The sequence below is a fragment of the Cherax quadricarinatus genome, chromosome 3, assembly GCF_038502225.1.
Source record: "Cherax quadricarinatus isolate ZL_2023a chromosome 3, ASM3850222v1, whole genome shotgun sequence".
Taxonomy (NCBI): domain Eukaryota; kingdom Metazoa; phylum Arthropoda; class Malacostraca; order Decapoda; family Parastacidae; genus Cherax; species Cherax quadricarinatus.
In genome coordinates, this window is record NC_091294.1 from 13,376,304 (window position 1) to 13,396,163 (window position 19,860).

The 19,860-nt window shown below is 39.8% G+C and overlaps 1 protein-coding gene across 3 annotated transcripts in view; it reads left to right on the top strand.

Moving 5' to 3' along the window:
* Nucleotides 1-11,025, top strand: part of LOC128706599 (uncharacterized) — a 482,754-nt gene extending 471,729 nt beyond the window's left edge. For all 3 annotated transcript variants that reach the window (XM_070090188.1, XM_070090200.1, XM_070090197.1), the window contains exon 26: nt 1,260-11,025. In XM_070090188.1, the coding sequence (XP_069946289.1) occupies nt 1,260-1,273 (14 nt within the window). In that variant the 3' untranslated portion in view covers nt 1,274-11,025. The remainder of the gene's footprint in view (nt 1-1,259) is intronic.
* The last annotated feature ends 8,835 nt before the right edge of the window (nt 11,026-19,860 follow it).

Genomic DNA, 19,860 nt, shown 5'->3' on the forward strand with positions numbered 1-19,860 from the left:
CTTAACTGAGTTTTTCATTGTTAGCCGAGCCAATATTTTGACGCAAAAATGCATCAGCATCCGATTTTATCGCTATCCGATGGCATCTTTCATTGAGGGTCCTCTGTATTTCGTTGTTCAAGTAGCCACAAGGAAGCATTATTGTGAGCGAGCGGAGCGACGTTTTACTGGCAATTGGTGTAACAGATGAGCGACCCGACCCTACATGACACAACCAGATGCTTTCAAGAGGCTAATAATTTTTTCTCTATATAAGATAGTCCTAATTCCTTTTGAATCTGATAATCTCATGAAATAAATTATATTATTAACCATTTGTTACACTGAAATTCCATGGGAACCCCTCGGAAAACCACAGTATTTGAGGGAATGTTTGGCCAAATTTCGATGCAAATTGCATGAGATTTTCTGTTGTGACACTTGTTTTCTTTACTGAATTCGGATGAGAAAAGATGGGAGGATACGATTAAGAATTTACACTAACATTTTTTCAACTTTTAGTGGGAGAAATCAGCTGGGGAAAACACCCATTTTCAGAGATTTTTCAGTTGAATACATAGTCCAGTGGTTGGTGAAGGTCGATCAAAACCAATGATTTCTCATCCAAGAATTCATGACAAACACGTGTTTTATTTAAATCAAATGGTACCTCCTCTTCATTGCACATATAATCGCTCTCTCATTTTGTGCTCAGCAAAGCTTAGACTAAAAACTGGTTATTGATTCAGTCATTCTGCTTTCAGAGAAAATTGGAGCTATGCTGTGCAAAAGAGGAACAAAAATTAAAATTTCTTCAGTTTCTCTTCTGTTGGCAAGAGATGCCTTTTTGTGCGACACTTAAAATTGAATGAAATTTCCTGAAAATTGGTCTGAATGTTATTTAGGAACAGTGTAACAAAACAAAGCTTATGGAGCGAACAATTTCACAACTTCACTTTTTTTGGACTTATCTAGACTGTTAGTGTTAGTGTGTGTGGGTGCTTGTGTGTGTGCGTGTGTGTGCGTGTGTGCGTGTGTGTGCATGTGTGTGCGTGTGTGTGTGGGGGGGAGGGGGAGACGAGGGTATATGATAAAATATATGATAAATACACTGTGCTAGTATGCTTGAAATGTCAGTTATTTACTATAAAAAAGAAACTGTGGGAAAAAGAAGCATTACCTGGAAACTTAAAATATGCTATTCTTATAGTAATGTTTTATTTAGCTGAGAACTGTTGAGTTACAATCTAAAACTAACTTAAGTTTTTTTATTATTTTAGGCAGCGAGGGGTGACCTAAACAGTTGTATAAATGCTCTTCCATCATTTGTCAGAAGAAAAAGAAAAAATCGGCTGAGGATAGAAATGAAGATGAAAAAGTGAAGTGCTTCAAGATGTCTGACAAATTTCTAGTAAAAGTAGAAGAGTCTAGTGACGAAGAAGGAAGAGCAGACCAAGCATGTGTAGTGTCTAGTCCAGTGCTGATGTTTGGCTCCTGCCTAGTAAGCTTAATTACTGTCCTCTTGTGCAAGATGCGCACGAATCGCTAGGGACAAAAGATTTAGTTTATTGTACTTGAGAACCTGGCCATGTGATAAGTATTATCAATTAATGGTTTACAAATCATAGCCTAGCAATCTCTGGTGTAGATGTTTATTCATATTACATACATGGATAATATCTCAGCTTAGGCAATCATTTCATGCAGGTTTTCATTAGCAAAATAAAAGCTTTAAACTTTTTCTTGTGTACACATTCATTTGAATATTGGGGTATTATCACCATATCTGCATTATATCGTATCAAAAGCACAGTGTAAACATTAATCTTTTTTCATGGAAATGCCTTCCATAGCAGTTGACAACATAAGATTTTGTGTGATGTGAGAGTTGCATTCCTTAAAGCAGTATGCCTCAGTAATCCATTTCATGTATCCAAGTGGTTAATTCAAATAGAATATTACTCAAATATATTTATGTTGGCAATATTTTTTAGTAATTCAGTATGAATCCAGCAAACTACTCTATTTATATTGTCTGCACATAGCTTAAAATCAAACAGAACAAAAATGGACATATCAGTATGTTACTTAACTGCAACTGTGAAGATTCATGTATACAGTGTGACATCAGAAATGCATTGATGTTCAAATTAAATGCAAAGGAAGATGATTACAATATTATTTGTAGTATAATGGGATATACTTGAGGATGAAAATTTAGATTTATACATAGACTTTATCATCTTAACATATTTGACAGTTTTACAACTTTACATCAAAATTTTACGCAAATATGTATGCATGTACACATATGTATGTTTATATCAAAATAAAGTTATTTGAGGAATTATAGTTGAAATAGTATTCAGTACATTGCTCATAAGAGAAAGGATATAATTTAAGATAATGTGCCAGTTATGGCAAGGAATGTTACTTCTTCTCTAATAAACATTTAAGAATTAACTGCTCAACTTCCATCATTCTCAGGCATCTCTAATTAAGATGCAGGAAGAGAAGTATCTAGTACTGTATGTATCCAAAAACGAATTTCTGTGGCTGTACATGTAACCCATTTATTGGTGTCCCTGTCCACTAGAATAAGTATTCAGAATAAATAATTACCCATTGTATGTTTATAGATGAGAAGTTAGACTCAAGGTGTTACTTGTATATGTTCATGTTATTTCCTAGGTTTATAAACTCGGTTCATTCCTCAGTAAGACCAAAGTAAGATGTTTATTGTTAAAAATTAAGTGGAACGTAAAGAAGCTGCTGGAACTTACCAGTGAGATTTATCCGAGGTGCAATTATTGCTAGTTGAAAACTTTCTTAATATTACAAAGTGTTCGTAGTTGATACCAATTCCAGAAGTTGTGGTTAAAGGTCACTAGCATGTGCCAAGACTGAATCTGTCATTTACAAGGATGTAGTCCAGGGTTGTACACTTGTGCTTATATTTTGAAATGATCAACCTTTTTTTTTTTTTTTTTTTTACCTTCATATCTTGATACAAGTAAATGACAAATTATTTGCCTATTGATACAGTATAAATCTTGATAATGTGAGCATGTGTTGCTGAAGTTGGTTATAGAAGTTGCTGTCTGGAACTTCATTGGCCCAACACCATTTTGAATGTACGTATATGTACTTTAATCTAAAGACAGTGTGTAATACTTTCATCCCCCCTCCCTCTAATCATTTCTGGGATGAACCCTCCCTCACCTACATCCTTCCTTGCCTATCTCTTCCTCACCCACATCCTTCCCTATCCCTCCCTCACCCACATCCTTCCCTATCCCTCCCTCACCCACATCCCTCCCTCCCTCCTTCCCTTCCCCCTCCCTCTCTCCCTTTACCTTTCCTTTCCTCCCCCTCCCTCCCTCACAATCCCCCTCCCTCACAATCCCCCTCCCTCACAATCCCCCTCCCTCACAATCCCCCTCCCTCACAATCCCCCTCCCTCATACAACCCCCTCCCTCATACAACCCCCTCCCTCAAACAAACCCCTCCCACACACAACCCCCTCCCTCACACAACCCCCTCCCTCACACAACCCCCTCCCTCACACAACCCCCTCCCTCACACAACCCCCTCCCTCACACAATCCCCTCCCTCACACAATCCCCTCCCTCACACAACCCCTCTTCATACAGCCCCCTCCCCCATAACCCTCTCCCACCACAACTGCATCCATCCCAACATGGAACATGCTCTGGTGGATCATAGAATATTTTAGGGAAGGAAGGAAGCAGTGAGTGAGCATCAGGAAAGAGACATCAGAATGGGGAAGTGTAATTAGTGGGGTCCACAAGGTTGGGTATTAGGACCAGTACTGTTTCTGGTTTATGTGAATGACATTCCAGATGGGATTAATTCAGGTATATACCTGCTGATGTAAAACCAATGAGGAAAATAAGAAATGAGGTCAAGGAAAGACTCCAGACAGATCTGAAGAAATTGCAAGTGGTCAGATAAGTGGTTGTGTGAATTCAATCCCAGTAAATGGAAGGCCATGAAGATTGGGGAAGGAGCAAGAAGCTTGGAAATTGGAGTAAACTAGGGAGACGAAGACTGCAGACTTAAAAGAGAAAGGCCTAAGGGTGAGCATCACAGCACATCAGCAGAATAACCTCCGAAGCCAGTGCTTGTACAGGTGCCCCCCCAACTTACAAACAAGTTACGTTCCGGAAGGCTGTTCGTATTTTGAATTGCTCGTAAGTCGTTATTTTGCTATTTTTCTATTGTTACAATTATTATTATTGTTTTTAATATTATTATCATTAGCATTATTGATCTCTTTCTGTGCCATTGTTCGTTGAAAACTTAGACAGTACTGTACAGTATCAGTAATGTACGGTCCTTAATACTAAAGCATATATTAATAATAAATACTGTAATAAAAAACTTCTTACCTTTTTAATTGGTACATTAAACTTGAGGTGATGGATGAGAGGAAAATCGGAGGTTGTGTGGGGCTACTGGGGGAGAGCAAGCTCACAGGATTTACCTCCAACGACGCTGCCGCCCTACCACTCTTACCTTATGTTCCCTTCTTGAAAACGGCCCTGCCTTTGACTTACAATCACTTTTTGACTTTTTGTCAGCAACTGCTTTACTGTATGAACTTTGACACACAACCCTTAGCGTCCCTTTCAGCCCTTTTCTCCCCTCACTTCTGATCCCCTCTCCACCTAGCTGTTTATAGCCTCAACAATATTTTCTTCCCTGCATTGCTGTATGACCCTTGTCAGTTTAGCACTTTCTTTGATTATAATAATAATACTGGGAGAGAGGGTCGTCAGCCTCGTACACTTCGTCGTAAAATTCTTCATCAGTCAGGGTTTCGTAAGCCTGGGTTTCTTCAACATCTGAAGAGGCTTTTGAAGTAGAAGGCACTGGTTTGAAGAATTTGTCTAAGGAAGTTTGCTCCGTTTTTCTCTTCTCATTATATATAAGACGGTAGCACAAGATAGAATTGTAAACACCAGTTGAAACCTTTGAGAATCTCTCGATATTGGGGTCCTGAAGCTCAAACATACGGAGACCTCTCTCTATAAGAGAAAATGCCTCGGCCATCATTGTCATCTCAAACTTTTTGGAAGGAACAGTTTCATCTTGTTCCTCTTGCTCCTCCTTATGCTGCATCTCTTCTAGCTCCAGCAAATCCTTGTTTGTCAGCTCCATTGACTTCAGTGCTGCCCAGCATGAGGTGTGGCAAGACGTTGTACTATGCAGAAGGTGCAACTCAAAATCCAGATTTGCAGAAGTATTGCAAATGAAACTTTAACTAACGGTTGTCTGTTCGTATGTCCGAATGTTTGTAAGTAGGGTAGCATCTGTATTACAAATCAGGAATTTCAACAAAGTAATTTTGGACCCTATATACAACATATGTTAGGCCCATCTTGAGTATGTAACACCAGCATCTAACATGCACCTGATAAAGAATGTTAAAAAGCTGGAGAAAGTGCCAAAGCATGCAACAAGGCTTGTTCCTGAGCTAAGGGGCATGAGCTACAAGGAGAGGCTAATGGACCTAATGACTTTGGAGGACAAATAATCAGGGAGGAGATAAAAGACAAAATACTCAGGAGAATTGATAAGGTAGACAGGAATAGGCTGTTAAGAGGCAAGAAGCGAGAACTCAGGGACACTGTTGGAATATAAAGTCACAGATGAACCACAGGGAGGTTAGGAAGCATTTCTTCAGTCTCAAAGTAGTCAGAAAGTGGGATTTTTCTTGGTGAGGAAGTGGTGGTTAGGCTCCATATATAGTTTTAAGAGAGGGAATGATTGTACCCATGAGGCTAAGAGGGAGTGAATCTGAAAAGAAAGAAGTTAAGAGGTGGGGCCAGGATCTGAGAAGCCAAATTATGAGATGCACATACATATAAGGTGTTCAGTCTTGGTATGAGTAAAAGCAAGGCCTTGTGACTTCTGAGAACCAGATTTGGCAGTTCTTCACCTTAAAATGCTTCTACAGGAATTTGAAAACCGATGTACTGTATGTTAATGTTTTTTGTCTTCTCATAGTAATTCATTGCCTGTTATTATTAGAACCAAGTAAAGTAGAGCCTCGGTTACTGAATATATTATAAAAATAACAGTAGATTTTCAGTATTGTACTAAATTATCATTTTATTACTGCTTGGTTATATTTTATGTTTCCAAAATATTCTCAGTTCTTGGGATATTTTCTGTGATTAAAGAATTTAATCATCAAATATTGCCAAATAGTCTTCAGAATTGATGGTAAAGATTCCTAATCTATTTATAGACTCATAAAATTTATATACAGTATCTTAAACAGCATATAATAATGTTTCCCTCTAGAAGAATGAAAGTTAGTCACTCATTTTAGCATTTAATGCAAATCAGGGAATGGGTAAAGCTCAAACCCATGGCAGGCAAGTCCTGTGATTTGTAGTCACATTATTACGGTTTTGTGAAATATTTAATTTAATCATGAGTTCTGGAAAGGAAGTTAAGAAAACTGAATATGCTCATAATTTGCAGGAGTGAAACATGATAGAATATTAGCTGTGTGCTTGTCAAGGATTCACTGTCTTCCAAGCCTGCTTCTCTGATGTACATGCAATTTGTTAATTACCTTTAAAGACTTATTTTAATGATAAAAGGAATATGCTGAGATGTGTAATCTAGAAAACATTCCTAGGACAGGATATATGATTTTGCTGGATGCCTTGTTATGAAAATATGTCAAATAAGTTGAGTGATATCCAAGTGTATTGTAAACTTGTAGAACTTGCAATAACTACCATTCTCCTCAGTAACCACTAATTTGAAATTAGTATGCATTATTAGTTTCTTTTGCTTAATATATCTTACATAATAATCATTTTGTTATGATAACCCTGAGAAATTTCAGCACTAAAGAGAATATTTTTGTTTGTGTTTAATATTAGTTTGTGAAGAGTTCATTAACTAAGGCTATACTGTACTCCATAGTATATCCAAGATTCCATTTGGTGGAGAATCAAATTTATAATCTCAGTAAACTATATGTTAATGTATTAACCAAGTGTACCCTTGGCTGTCTAAGTTGTGATTCTGCTCTCAAGTGTCCTCCGCTCGATGTTCTCTTCCTTATTACAACATGATATTGATCATTATTAGTCAACGTTATTTATTGATGACCATTTATGACCATTGATTATGTTTAGGAAAGGGCTACCAAACCAACTAAAGGCGACTTCATAAGTGAAACAGATTCAAGTAAATTTTTCGGAGTACATATCTAAACTTTTGTAGAGGATGTGTGTCAGAATAAGTACATTTTGTTCTTCTGAGAGAAATTGCTGAGGTGAAAATATCTTTATGAGAAAAGACATAATCAGGATTCCAGTTATGTCTTGAGAATAAGTAGGGAAGCTTTTTTTTTTTTTTTTTTTTTTCTTGAGCAAGTTTCCTTTTAATAGAGAAAAGTGTTTGATCACTAAGTCTTACCATACTCCAGACTTGCTTCTGTTACTTTCACTCTGCCAATATCCAGACTTCGTAAAGAATAAAAAGGCACAATACCATGACTGGAAGACAAAAAAAAAAACACATAGGAGACTGAAATTTATGACTGTTTTAGTCTGGCTTGGACCATAACTAGTCATGCAAAGAAGTGCAAGGGGAAGGGAGGCAGAATGTATCAGTTTGATGTATTAGACATGTGCAACATCTGAAGAAGTTTTGCCTACCAGTGGTTTCATCAGTACAATACAGAAGACTGGAGAGGTAGAATATGAGGTGATCAATCCCTCAGCCTAGGAGTAGGAGTTCAGAACCTTAGTCTTGAGGAATCTGAAGCACAGGCAGGAAGACATGGGCTTATATTCTGGATTCAGATGAGAATATAAGCCCATGTCATGTTGCCTATGCTTCAGATTCTTCAAGACTATAATTCTGAACACCTGGCCCTAGGCTGAGGGACTGATTACCTCATTTTCTCTCTGGCTGGTAAAATGTCTACAGAATAAGATAACCAGATGTTGAATATGTCTAATTATCATGTCAACATTATATGCCATTGATATACATATATACAGACATATACATATACAGACCGGGCCGCGGGGGCGTTGACCCCCGGAACTCTCTCCAGGTAAACTCCAGGTAATATCAGTTTCTTGACTCATAAATTTCCACTCTTTGCAGTTCTTTCTCTCACCTTGACAACCCTTCCAATTTCATAAACTCTGCTTACTCACATGCTAAATGGACTTTCTTCTTTCTTAAATTCTTTTCTCCTTTGAAATCTGCTATTCTATCCCTTCCCTATATTTCCAGTCTCCAAAATCTTAGCAATACTCTCCTTAGACATCAAACTTACTTCTTGCCAAACTAATACTCTTTGTAGTAATCTAGTTTGTACTCTCCTCCTGCCACTGATGCTTCCAGAGTCTAGTTCATTTCCTGCTCCTCTTGTCCTTTCCAATACGTTAGTGAAACTGACTGCACACTTTCTGACAGACTTAAAGAGCACAAATGAAGTGTTAGCCTTGCCGACTTTAACAGTGCTCTTGTTTGTCATTTTAGAAACCACAGTCATCTTATTAACTGGTCCTCTACCAAAGTTGTCTAGCCTTCATAGATATCTTGATGAAGCATCCCTTATATACAACATTCCTGATATGAATCTTAGCTTTGGCTTTGTTTCTGTAAATGTCTTCCTTTCTCATTACATTGTCAAATGCTTCACACTTCAGAACAGTAGTGACTGGACCTAATTTTTATCTCCTCCTCCCCTTAGCTCTTCAACTTTCCTATATTTTCATTGCCTTTCTTGTCTTCTGCCTAGGTGGGTTCTGTCCTATGGGGTGTTGTCCTGCAGGAATTTTGTCCTACCTCCTTGAGCCATTAGATCTTCACTTCTCCTCCACTATTACTACTACTATTTTTTTTTTTCTCACTCCACACACTGCCCCATTTTTTCACTACTACCTTCTTATTGCCACTTCTATCACTATTACTACAACTAACTGCTACTACTACTTACTACTACTGCTACTACTACTATAGTACAGTGGACCCCCGGTTAACGATATTTTTTCACTCCAGAAGTATGTTCAGGTGCTAGTACTGACCGAATTTGTTCCCATAAGAAATATTGTGAAGTAGATTAGTCCATTTCAGACCCCCAAACATACACGTACAAACGCACTTACATAAATACACTTACATAATTGGTCACATTCAGAGGTAATCGTTATGCGGGGGTCCACTGTACTACTACTGCTACAATTTACTACCATTACCTTACTACTGCTACTTACTACTACTTACTACTGCTACTTACTGTTACTACTTACTATTATTACCACTAGTAACTATTACTAATAATATTGCTACTATTACAGGTCGGCCATCACTAATTCGCATCATTGAGACCTGTGTGCCGGATTAGTGAGTTTGCCGGATTACAGAGTGGTTAGGTTAGAATACACTTAATTAACCTATCAATAGAGATTCTGCTACATCTTCCTCATTTTCATCACTGCTTTCTCCTCCACTGGCTTACTGCTGTGGATTTACAGCCATCTGCACAATTTCTGAGTCAGTATAATGATGAAATTTAAAATTATACTAGCCGAAATTAGTGCCGAATTACTGATGGAACTGGATAACCGATTGCCGGATTAGTGATACCCGACCTGTACTTACTACTACTGCTGCTGCTCCTACTACTAATACAACTTACTACTGCTACTACTACTTACTACTACTACTACTAACTACTACTACTAACTACTACTACTACTTACTACTGCTTAATATTGCTGCTACTACTAATTACTACTGCTGCTGCTACTACTAATTACTACTACTGCTGCTACTATGAATTACTACTACTACCACTAATTATTACTACTACTGCTGCTATTTATTACTACTGCTACTACTTATTACTACTACTACTTATTCATACTGCTACTATTATTTACTACCACTATATACTGCTACTATTTACTTCTACTACTACTTATTCATACTGCTACTATTATTTACTACCACTATATACTGCTACTATTTACTTCTACTACTACTATTACTACTGCTACAATAATAATAATAATAATCCTGCTTTACCATCTCTGTCCTCCCCCCCTTCATCCTTATATTCTGGCTCCCTTCCCTTCTTTCTTCTCTTTGTAACTAGTTAATGGTAAGTAAGTTTATTCAGGTATACACAAATACAGTTACATAGAATTATCATACATAGCAGCATATGTGTAGAGAACCTAGGATAACCCAAAAAAGTCAGACATAGTGACTTATTGGTCCAAATTGAACCAAAACATTGTCATAAGTTTTTAGTCTTCTATGTTCAGGTTGTTTGTGTATTGTGTATGCAGACTTTGTCTTTGAAACTGTCACTGAAATGAAGCTCTGTTAATGTTGCGGAAGAGAAAGTTTATTACATTTAAAGTACACGCATTAAGTTTTCAGTACTGAATCTTTCTTGTGAAGGATTTTAAAAAGCTACATGCATATAATTTGAATATTATTTGAAGTATATTTTCTAAAAGTTTGGGCCTGCCATGTTAAGTCATAAATAGTTAGTGTTAAATGTTTGTTATCAGTCAGAGTTTCAAAGCATATATTTTTAAATAGTAATTTTCATCATTGACTAAAGTATAAATTTTAATTTAGACCCATTTTCAGAGAAAAATGTCATTACTATAGAACATTTGTTAAAAAATCCTGGCTATAGAGGGATATGCAGCTGTTTTAGTTTGTGGTCCTTGGACCATTTATGGGGAAGGAGTATGAATATAAAGGAGGATTCTGTGTTATTGTTCAAGAATATGTTCACTGTTTTTGGTTGGCTAAAATTATGGCATTTATTTATATTTATGATACCATTGAAAAGTGGGTATGTTGTTTAAATTATTATTATCTGCTGCATAGATATTTGTTTCGTTATTTTGCTTTTCCATCCTATATGTTTGAAGAACTTAAATTCTGTCTTATTTATAGTATGGATCATGAAACCAAGAAATATGATGTATCACTCAAATAAAATCAAAACCATCCCATGTGTGTTAAATACCTTTTTTTATTAAATAAAATTGATACCGGTAGTATGCTGTTACCCTATTCTGTATGATGACCCTTGTCAGTTTAGCGCTTTCTTTAATGGTAATAATATTCAATATGATAGTTATGTAGTGGGAACAAAATCTAACTGTTTTACTGTCATATTCGATCACATAGGATAGGGTTTATACAAGGTATTGAAATGTGTCAGCCTGAGCTGGGAGACTTTGATAGGACAATGAGGATATCTTAAAATTTTCCAGCAAGGGTTCATCAACTATGGAGCTTCAAAGGTTTCCTTCCAGGATAGCTAGAGTTACTGTCACTTAGGAATGGTATGAAAGAGGTATTGAATGGGAGTCAGAGAGGGGAGGAGCAGAGAGGCTGTCTGTGCACCCCCTCAGGGTTCAGTAGGACCATGATATTTTTGTTCAATAGGTCCCTGCTAAAGGTTTAAAACCTGTCCCCAAGAAAAAAAAACTGTCATTATTTAATTATGTTATTTATTATGTTATATCCTCCTTATTTGCACTTTTCCTGGTCACAGGATAGGGGCTTGTGGCTACACACACACACACACGTTGAAAATACAGCGGTCTCCCGCTTTTCGTAGTTCCCGGCAATCGTAAAATTCGCCAATCATAGGGGTATTTTCGTATAAACATGGACTCGCTTTTCATAGGTTGACTCGCGAGTCGTAGTTCGTCCGGGACGCGTACACACGGCTTGGGCCAGTCTGGCATTGTTTACCAATGAGCGAAGGTCCCCTTGCGTGCTCCAGCGAAATATTTCATAATATTCCATTTATTTTAGTGCTTGCAAGTACTAAATAAGCTACCATGGCTCCAAAGAAAGCTCCTAGTGCCAAGCCTGTGTTAAAGAAGGTGAGAAATACGATTGAATTTAAGAAAACCATCATTGAACAATATGAAAGTGGTACAAGTGTGGCCGAACTGTCCAGGATGTATAAGAAACCCTACACAACCTTACGTTCCATAGTGGCCAAGAAAAATGAAATAAAGGATGCTGTTGTTTCAAAGGGAGTAACTATGCTGACAAAAATGAGATCACCAGTACTGGAAGAGGTTGAGAAGTTATTATTGGTGTGGATAAATGAGAAACAATTAGCAGGAGATACTCTTATGACTTCATTTATTTGTGAAAAGGCTAGGCAGTTGCATGAAGATTTGGTAAAGGAATTGCCTGCAAATAGTGGTGAAGTCAGTGGATTTAAGGCCAGCAAAGGCTGGTTTGAGAGATTTAAGAACCGTACTGGCATACACAGTGTGGTAAGGCATGGTGAGGCTGCCAGTTCGGACCACAAGGCGGCTGAAAAATATGTGCATGAATTCCAGGAGTACATAAACAGTGAAGGACTGAAGCCTGAACAAGTGTTCAGTTGTGACGAAACAGGCCTCTTTTGGAAGAAAATGCCAAAGAGGACCTTCATTACACGAGGAAAAGGCAATGCCAGGACATAAGCCTATGAAAGACAGGCTGACGCTAATGTTCTGCGCTAATGCTAGTGGGGATTTCAAAGTGAAGCCATTACTAGTGTACCATTCTGAAAATCCCAGAGTGTTCAGGAAAAACAATGTTATGAAGAGTAAATTGTGTGTGTTTTGGAAATCTAATAGTAAGGCATGGGTCACGAGGGAAATTTTCGTCGAGTGGTTCAACAAAGTGTTTGACCCTAGTGTGAAGGAGTATCTCCTGGAAAAGAAATTGGATCTCAAGTGAGTGCTAGTAATGGCCAATGCACCTGCTCATCCTCCAAACTTGGATGACCTAATTTTCGAGGAGTTTGGGTTCATCACAGTAAAGTTCTTGCCCCCGAATGCCACTCCTCTCCTCCAACCCATGGACCAGCAGGTTATTGCAAACTTTAAAAAACTCTGCACAAAAGCAATGTTTCACAGGTGCTTGACTGTGACCACAGACACTCACTTGACCCTAAGGGAATTTTGGAGTGAACACTTCAGCATCCTCCACTGCATAACCCTTATAGGTATGACTTGGGAGGGAGTGACTACCAGTACTTTGAACTCTGCCTGGAGAAAATTGTGGCCAGATTGTGTCGACAAGAGGGATTTTGAAGGATTTGCGACTGACCCTAATGAGCCTATGTCTGTTGTAAAATCAATTGTAGCACTGGGGAGTTCCATGGGGTTGGATGTGAGTTTGGAGGATGTGGAAGAATTGGTGGAAGACCACAATGAAGAGCTCACCACTGAGGAGCTGCAAGAGCTTCAGCAGGAAGAGCAACACATCGCAGCTCAGAATCTTGCTGCAGAGGAGGAGGAAGAGAGATGGAAGAAGGTGCCTTCTTCAGAAATTAAAGAGATTTTTACTATGTGGGGTAAGATGGAAAGCTTTATGGAGAAACATCACCCTAACAAGGTTGTTGCAAGCCAGGTTGGCAACATGTACAGTGACAAAGTCGGGCCGTTTTAGGGAAGTGTTAAAGAGATGCCAGAAACAGAGCTCTCTCCACAGTTATTTTGTGAGACAGGACTCCAGTGACTCTCAAGGTGGTCCTAGTGGCATTAAGAAACAGAGAAGAGAAGCAACCCCAGAAAAGCAAATGGTACCTGAGGTTGAAGATTGAGACACTTACGCAGCATATGGGAATCTTCATTCAGGAAACGTTTCGCCACACAGTGTCTTCATCAGTCCAATACAAAGAGGAAGGCGTAAGGAGAGGAGGAGTATGAGGTAATCAGTCCCTCAGCCTGGAGTCGATGTGATCAGTCCATCAATCTTGTAGGATGTACAGCATAGGGCCGTAGACGTGGCTTATATACTGTAGTGAGGTGAGGTGAAGCAGGCGGAGGCGGGGTCATAGTGGTACCATCCACTAGTCGAAGTAGGTCTTCGTCCAAAGGTTGAACAAGTGTTGAAGAATTCTTTGTAACAAGACCCCATGATGCTGCAGTGTCTGACAGTTGTGATGAATGGTTTGAAAAACCGACAAGTTGAAGATTGAGACACTTATGCAGCATATGGGAATCTTTATTCAGGAAACGTTTCGCCACACAGTGGCTTCATCAGTCCAATACAAAGAGGAAGGCGTAAGGAGAGGAGGAGTATGAGGTAATCAGTCCCTCAGCCTGGAGTCGACTCCAGGCTGAGGGACTGATTACCTCATACTCCTCCTCTCCTTACGCCTTCCTCTTTGTATTGGACTGATGAAGCCACTGTGTGGCGAAACATTTCCTGAATAAAGATTCCCATATGCTGCATAAGTGTCTCAATCTTCAACTTGTCGGTTTTTCAAACCATTCATCACAACGGTACCTGAGGTGTTGATGGAAGGGGATTCCCCTTCCAAACTATAAACAATCCACTCTCTCTCCTCCTCCAGTCTCCCATACACTAAGAAGAATCTCCAATAAAGGTAAGTGTTATGCTGTTAATGTTTCATTCATCATTTCCCATTGTATTGTTTATGTACTACATGTATATTTCATGTAAAAAAAATTTTTGTTTTAATACTTCTGGGTGTCAGGAACAGATTAATTGTATTTACATTATTTCTTATGGGGAAAATTGATTCATAAATCGTAAATTTTGTTTATAGTAACGGCTCCAGGAACGGATTAATTACGAACAACGAGGGACCACTGTATTGCCCTCCGATGCTTGCACAAAAAAAAAAAACTATCAATAGCCACAAGGTTGCTGGGTGAATCTCATGATCTATGCTGCTTTGCCAAATGTTTATACAGCACAGCCAGATGAATTTTGTAATATTGTGCACCTCACTAGCCTCACACAAGTATATAAAATGAATTACATGAAAAGTCGTGGGAAATCACAAGACCCAAATAAGTCGTGCAGCATACTAGAAATGAGTTTATCTGGTTTGATTCAAGAAAAGGAAGGACAGGATCAATTCCTTGTATCAAGAGCCCTTCACTGACATTAAGATACTTCCCTGGAAGGAAGTTTTCATGGATATGTGATATTTCCATGACATTCTGCAATCATAGAGGACACAGAACTTAATTTGGTAAACCAGGATAGGAAAACCATGCAAAGAGTCTGAGAATGTGAGTTACCAAGTTTGTTTTGAATTCACAGGACTAAAAGCCATGGCACAGCACATGATCCACGAGTTGGACAACAAACTAAAACCTCTGAACTGTGAGTTCACCACCAGACATCAAAGGAGCAATGCACAACAAGCAGATCAATTTGAGCAGGACCAATGCTGAACCTCCTGGTTAACTTATCACCTTAAGAAGCATACTGACCACCAAAAGGCCAGGCTCAACTTCCAGGCAAGCAAAAACAAGGAGAATACAGGCCTCCATTCCTAAAACATACTCGAGGTCAATACTTGGTGTGAAAATTACTGTATTATATTTATGGGTAAGTGCTCAACTCGTTAATCTCTCAGTGCTACACAGAAGAGGTGAAAGAGATAACAGCACTGAGGAGAGAACAGCGGCTTGTACAAAGGAAGGAGTAGTGGTGGTTGTCTTGTGTGTTCTAGCAAATTAATAGCCAAGAAATCAGTCTGCTCTAAGGGTGAGACATCAGAGTGGATTTTTCTATAGAAGAGCAACAACAGTGCAGAATTAACAGTGGTGTTCATCATTAGAACAAGCAGCATTGGTGATGGTGGCATCAGTACTAGCAGTACTTGCAATAGCTACACAAGGTAAAGTCATATTTCAAAATAAATCACAGGTTGTAATTATTATAGGGACACACTAAACCCAGGAGTCATAGAGTGCCTGCCCCTCAAGAAGGTTCCTTGATGTTGGTGAGGGGCTCTTGATTTAGGGAATTGGATCTGTGCTCCAGTTCCCCGAATTAAGCCTGAATGCCTTCCACTTCCCCCCCCCCTAGGCGCTGTATAATCCTCCGGGTTTAGCGCTTCCCCTTGATTATAATAATAATAATAATAATAATAATAATAGAGTGCCTGGGGAGTGGAAGACAATCAGGTTCAATCGAAGGAAGGGGAGGAAACAGTTACTTGGATTAAGAGCCCCTCACTGGCATTACGGCACATTCTTCTGGCCAAAAGATGAAGGGTGGGTTAGGGGCATTCAGGTTTAGTCAGAGTAATGGTAGGTAAACTCCAATTTCTTGGCTCAAACCAGATCCTTCAAGGCTCTGGCAGGAATTATAATATTCATGGGAAAGTGCTCAACCTGTAAGAGTCAGACAGCAACAGCATCACAAATGTGAAAGATGGCAGTGAGAGAAGCTTAGGTGCTGAGAGAAGGACATGATCAGAAAGATGGGAGACAACATATAATACAGTAAATTTGAGGTAGTTATAAAACTGTTTTATAACTACAGTAACTATAGCAGCAGTATTGATACTAGTGGTGACACTGCTGTACAGCCCTTGTGGCTTAGTGCTTCTTTTTGATTATAATAGTGGTGACAGCACCAGTACAAGAAGTTTATCACATCTTAGTCACAGTCTGTGACTTTGTTTAATTAAAGGTACATTTAAAGTTCAATAAGGACTGATTTCAGTTACAACGTTATGGAAAACTTGAGGAAATGTAAGATAGAATGACATATACAACAAATTCTAACTACACAATAGAACAAGAAACTAATGTGAAAGGCATAGGACTGGTAACTTTAGAGAACCTCACCTAGGATCACAATTGTGAGGAAAGTGGTAAGATGGATACTGAGAACCTTCAAAATATGGGCCTCTTTAAAAGGGGCTGCTGTATAGCCCTTGTGGCCTAGCGCTTCTTTTTGATTATAATAATAATAATTTAAAAGGGGCCTCCCTGGTGCAGTAAAGAGGTTGTTAGTGTGAGGAATTAGAACTTTTGGTCATCTCCCTCAGACCAAACCTAATTACCCCCAATCCTCTCTTCCCTATCCCATCCTCCCCATCCCCCCCATCTATTTTCTCTTCCTCTCCCCATCCCTTACCTATCCCCTTGCTGTTTTCAGCCTTTGGGATTCTCCCCACAGACATTCTAGTTCCTATAGAGGAGGAAGGGTACTGTGGTCCATCCCATACTGTTGAGGTTTATGGTGGTGTAGTTTGCCATGGAATCTGGATCACCTGGGGATGTCCCAATCCCTCTCCTGTCTCCCGGGGGGTGGCTTTGGGTGTCTTTTGGGTGATGGATGTATCTCTGGAGGCTGCCTTTTGGATTCTGGGCGGTGGTGGCCAAAGGAGGTATGCTTTGTGGCAGGTATCCAACCACCCTCTCTTTTGTCCACCAAGGTGGCTCAGTATATGTGAGGTTGCTATCCTGGATTGCTGGTTTACTGGCATGAAGGGTAGGGTATGGCACAGGTTTCATGCCATATCTGCACTACTTGTGGTGCTGGGGTCCTCTTGAGTGTAGAGGGGGATTTACAGGCCTTTCATTCCTCCTAGGAGCTATCCCTCCACGTTTCCCCCCTTTTTTATTCTTTTTTTTTTCTTTCCCTTTTTCCTTTTTTTCTAAAAAACATGGAGTCCACAACCCATGAACCAGCTCTTCCCAGGCTCCTTTCTGCTACTGCACCCTGTTCCGACCCTACCTCATACTGGACATTTCTAATGCCCCTGTACCTCCTGCTGGTGCCGTTTTGTACCGCCTGACTCCCTTGATACATTTGACCTCTTCACTTCTTTGATTACGTTTCAGCTTCTCCCTGTATGGTGCAGCGATTTGCAGATTGCCTGCCCGTCCCACGTTGGACCAACTCTGGTCCCACACCTAAATGCCCAAGACCATTGACTGATGATACTCCTTCACTTCCTTCTCACTCTGCCCAGAAAAGACCAGCACGACACTCACTCCCCTTACTCACTATGTTTCAAAATACACAATGGACTAAGTTTTCTACTCTGCGACTGACTTCTTTCCGTCTGTCTTTCTGACCATAGTATTAGCAAGATGCTCCTATGCAATGTTGGTCGAGATGTATGCTTTCATGCTCTCGAGCAGTACACACATAATGGAACAGAATGCTGGCCAAGCTCACGATCTTTCTCTCCTTACAACCATAGATGCTATTCCTGTAACTACTGAAAAACATTCTCTCAATTCTTGTAGTGGTACTGTCAATCTACTTCATACCATTGTCCAACATAATTTCCAGACATGTGGCTGTATAATCCTATGGGTTTAGTGCTCCCCCCTTGATTATAATAATCCAGACATGTGGTGGTCACATTCTGGAACAGCTTGAGCTCCAAGCCCTCCCAATCCTCAAATTAGACACTTATGTCCTCCCTGCTGCCAGGCGGATATGCTACCCTTGCAATGTAGTTTGCTTAACTTTTGACTGCTATGAGCTTCCATCCCCAGTTTATATTGCAGGACACTGTTTACAAGTTCGAAAGGTGTAGAAATTGCTAGTGTTTTGGTCATCCATGGTCCATGGCCAAATGCTCGGTCTGCATTGCTAACAACCATACTAATACATCATGTAGTCTACCTTCCTCTTGCCTTTATTGTAACAGTCACCCCTGTCTCTGATTCTTTTGCACTCCTGGACTCGGAGGTCCCTACCTCACCATCTCATTCCGTTCTCACCTCTTCACAAGTTTCTATGTCTATAAGACCTCATACAACATCACCCCTCTACTTCTCTGAAGTCCAAAATATCCCCATTTTTAAAATCTCTCTTAACCCCTCTTCCCTTCTTCTAACCACATTTTTCCTTTCCAGTCTCTGTACGTGGTTCTTCACCTCATACTGGCTCTGTTGTGAGTGTAGAGGTTCATCATCCTCCTCATACAGTTCTTTCCCAAGTTTCTTCCTCTTCTGTCCCCTCCCAGGTTGCTTCCTCTCCTGTCCCTTTCCAAGCTTCTTCTCAAGTACCCTCTAACCTTTCGTCCCCCCCTCCACTTACTTTGTCACCCTTCTATCTCCAATATTGTCCCACATACAACATCCTTGTCCTCTGAAATCCTTGAAGCTACCTCTGAATATACTGAGGAGACTAAACTATTGATGGACACCAATCCCCCTCCTGTTCCTCCTCTTCACTCTTCTCTGTCTATCACAACTCCTTCACAGCATTCTAAACCTTTGCTGCTTGTTCGTTTTCCCGCTGCCTCCACACGTGGACTTTTCTAACCCTTCTAGTCCATAGATACCTCTACCTTCAGATTTCTTGTATCTTTCTCTTCCAGATCAGGCTTATTTACAGTGGAATATCCGAGGCCTCTGAGGTAACCGGGGTGAGCTTGAGGTGTTGCTCTCCCAGTTTTCCCATTTGTGTTCGTTTACAAGAACCCAAATTACGCTCCACTGTTATTCATCCTATCTTGGGCTATGTATTATTATATTCGTTGGATCCTTTTCCCGATGGAACCTTTAATGAACATAAGAACATAAGAAAGAAGGAACACTGCAGCAGGCCTACTGGCCCATGTGGGGCAAGTCCATGTCAACCCCTGGCTTAGACCAATGGCCCACCCAGTCAAGTCACCTCCACTAAAGGAAGTGCACTTCCTATATGCACTGGTATTCCATAGCATCAGCTTTTTGTTCATACTTCACTGCAGCCCTCATCCACTTTAATAAGTGGTATACAATCTGTTCTTTGTATCTCTCTCCTTCTCGGTCATTATCTATCCCAGATGGTGCATTTCTGGTTTCTTTACTGCAACCCCTTCTGTTACTTGGCGAATTTAATGCTCAACATTTCCTCTGGTGGGGAGGGGGGTTGGGGTCTCACTGTGACTCCTGCGACATTCAGTTGGAGGCTTTTCTCACTTCTCTCCCACTCCTTGTTTTAAATACGGGTACTCCCACCCATTTTGATCCTTGTACTCATTCTCTCTTGCATCGATCTCTCTGTTAGCTCTTCCTCAACTGCACTAGACTTTACCTGGTCTG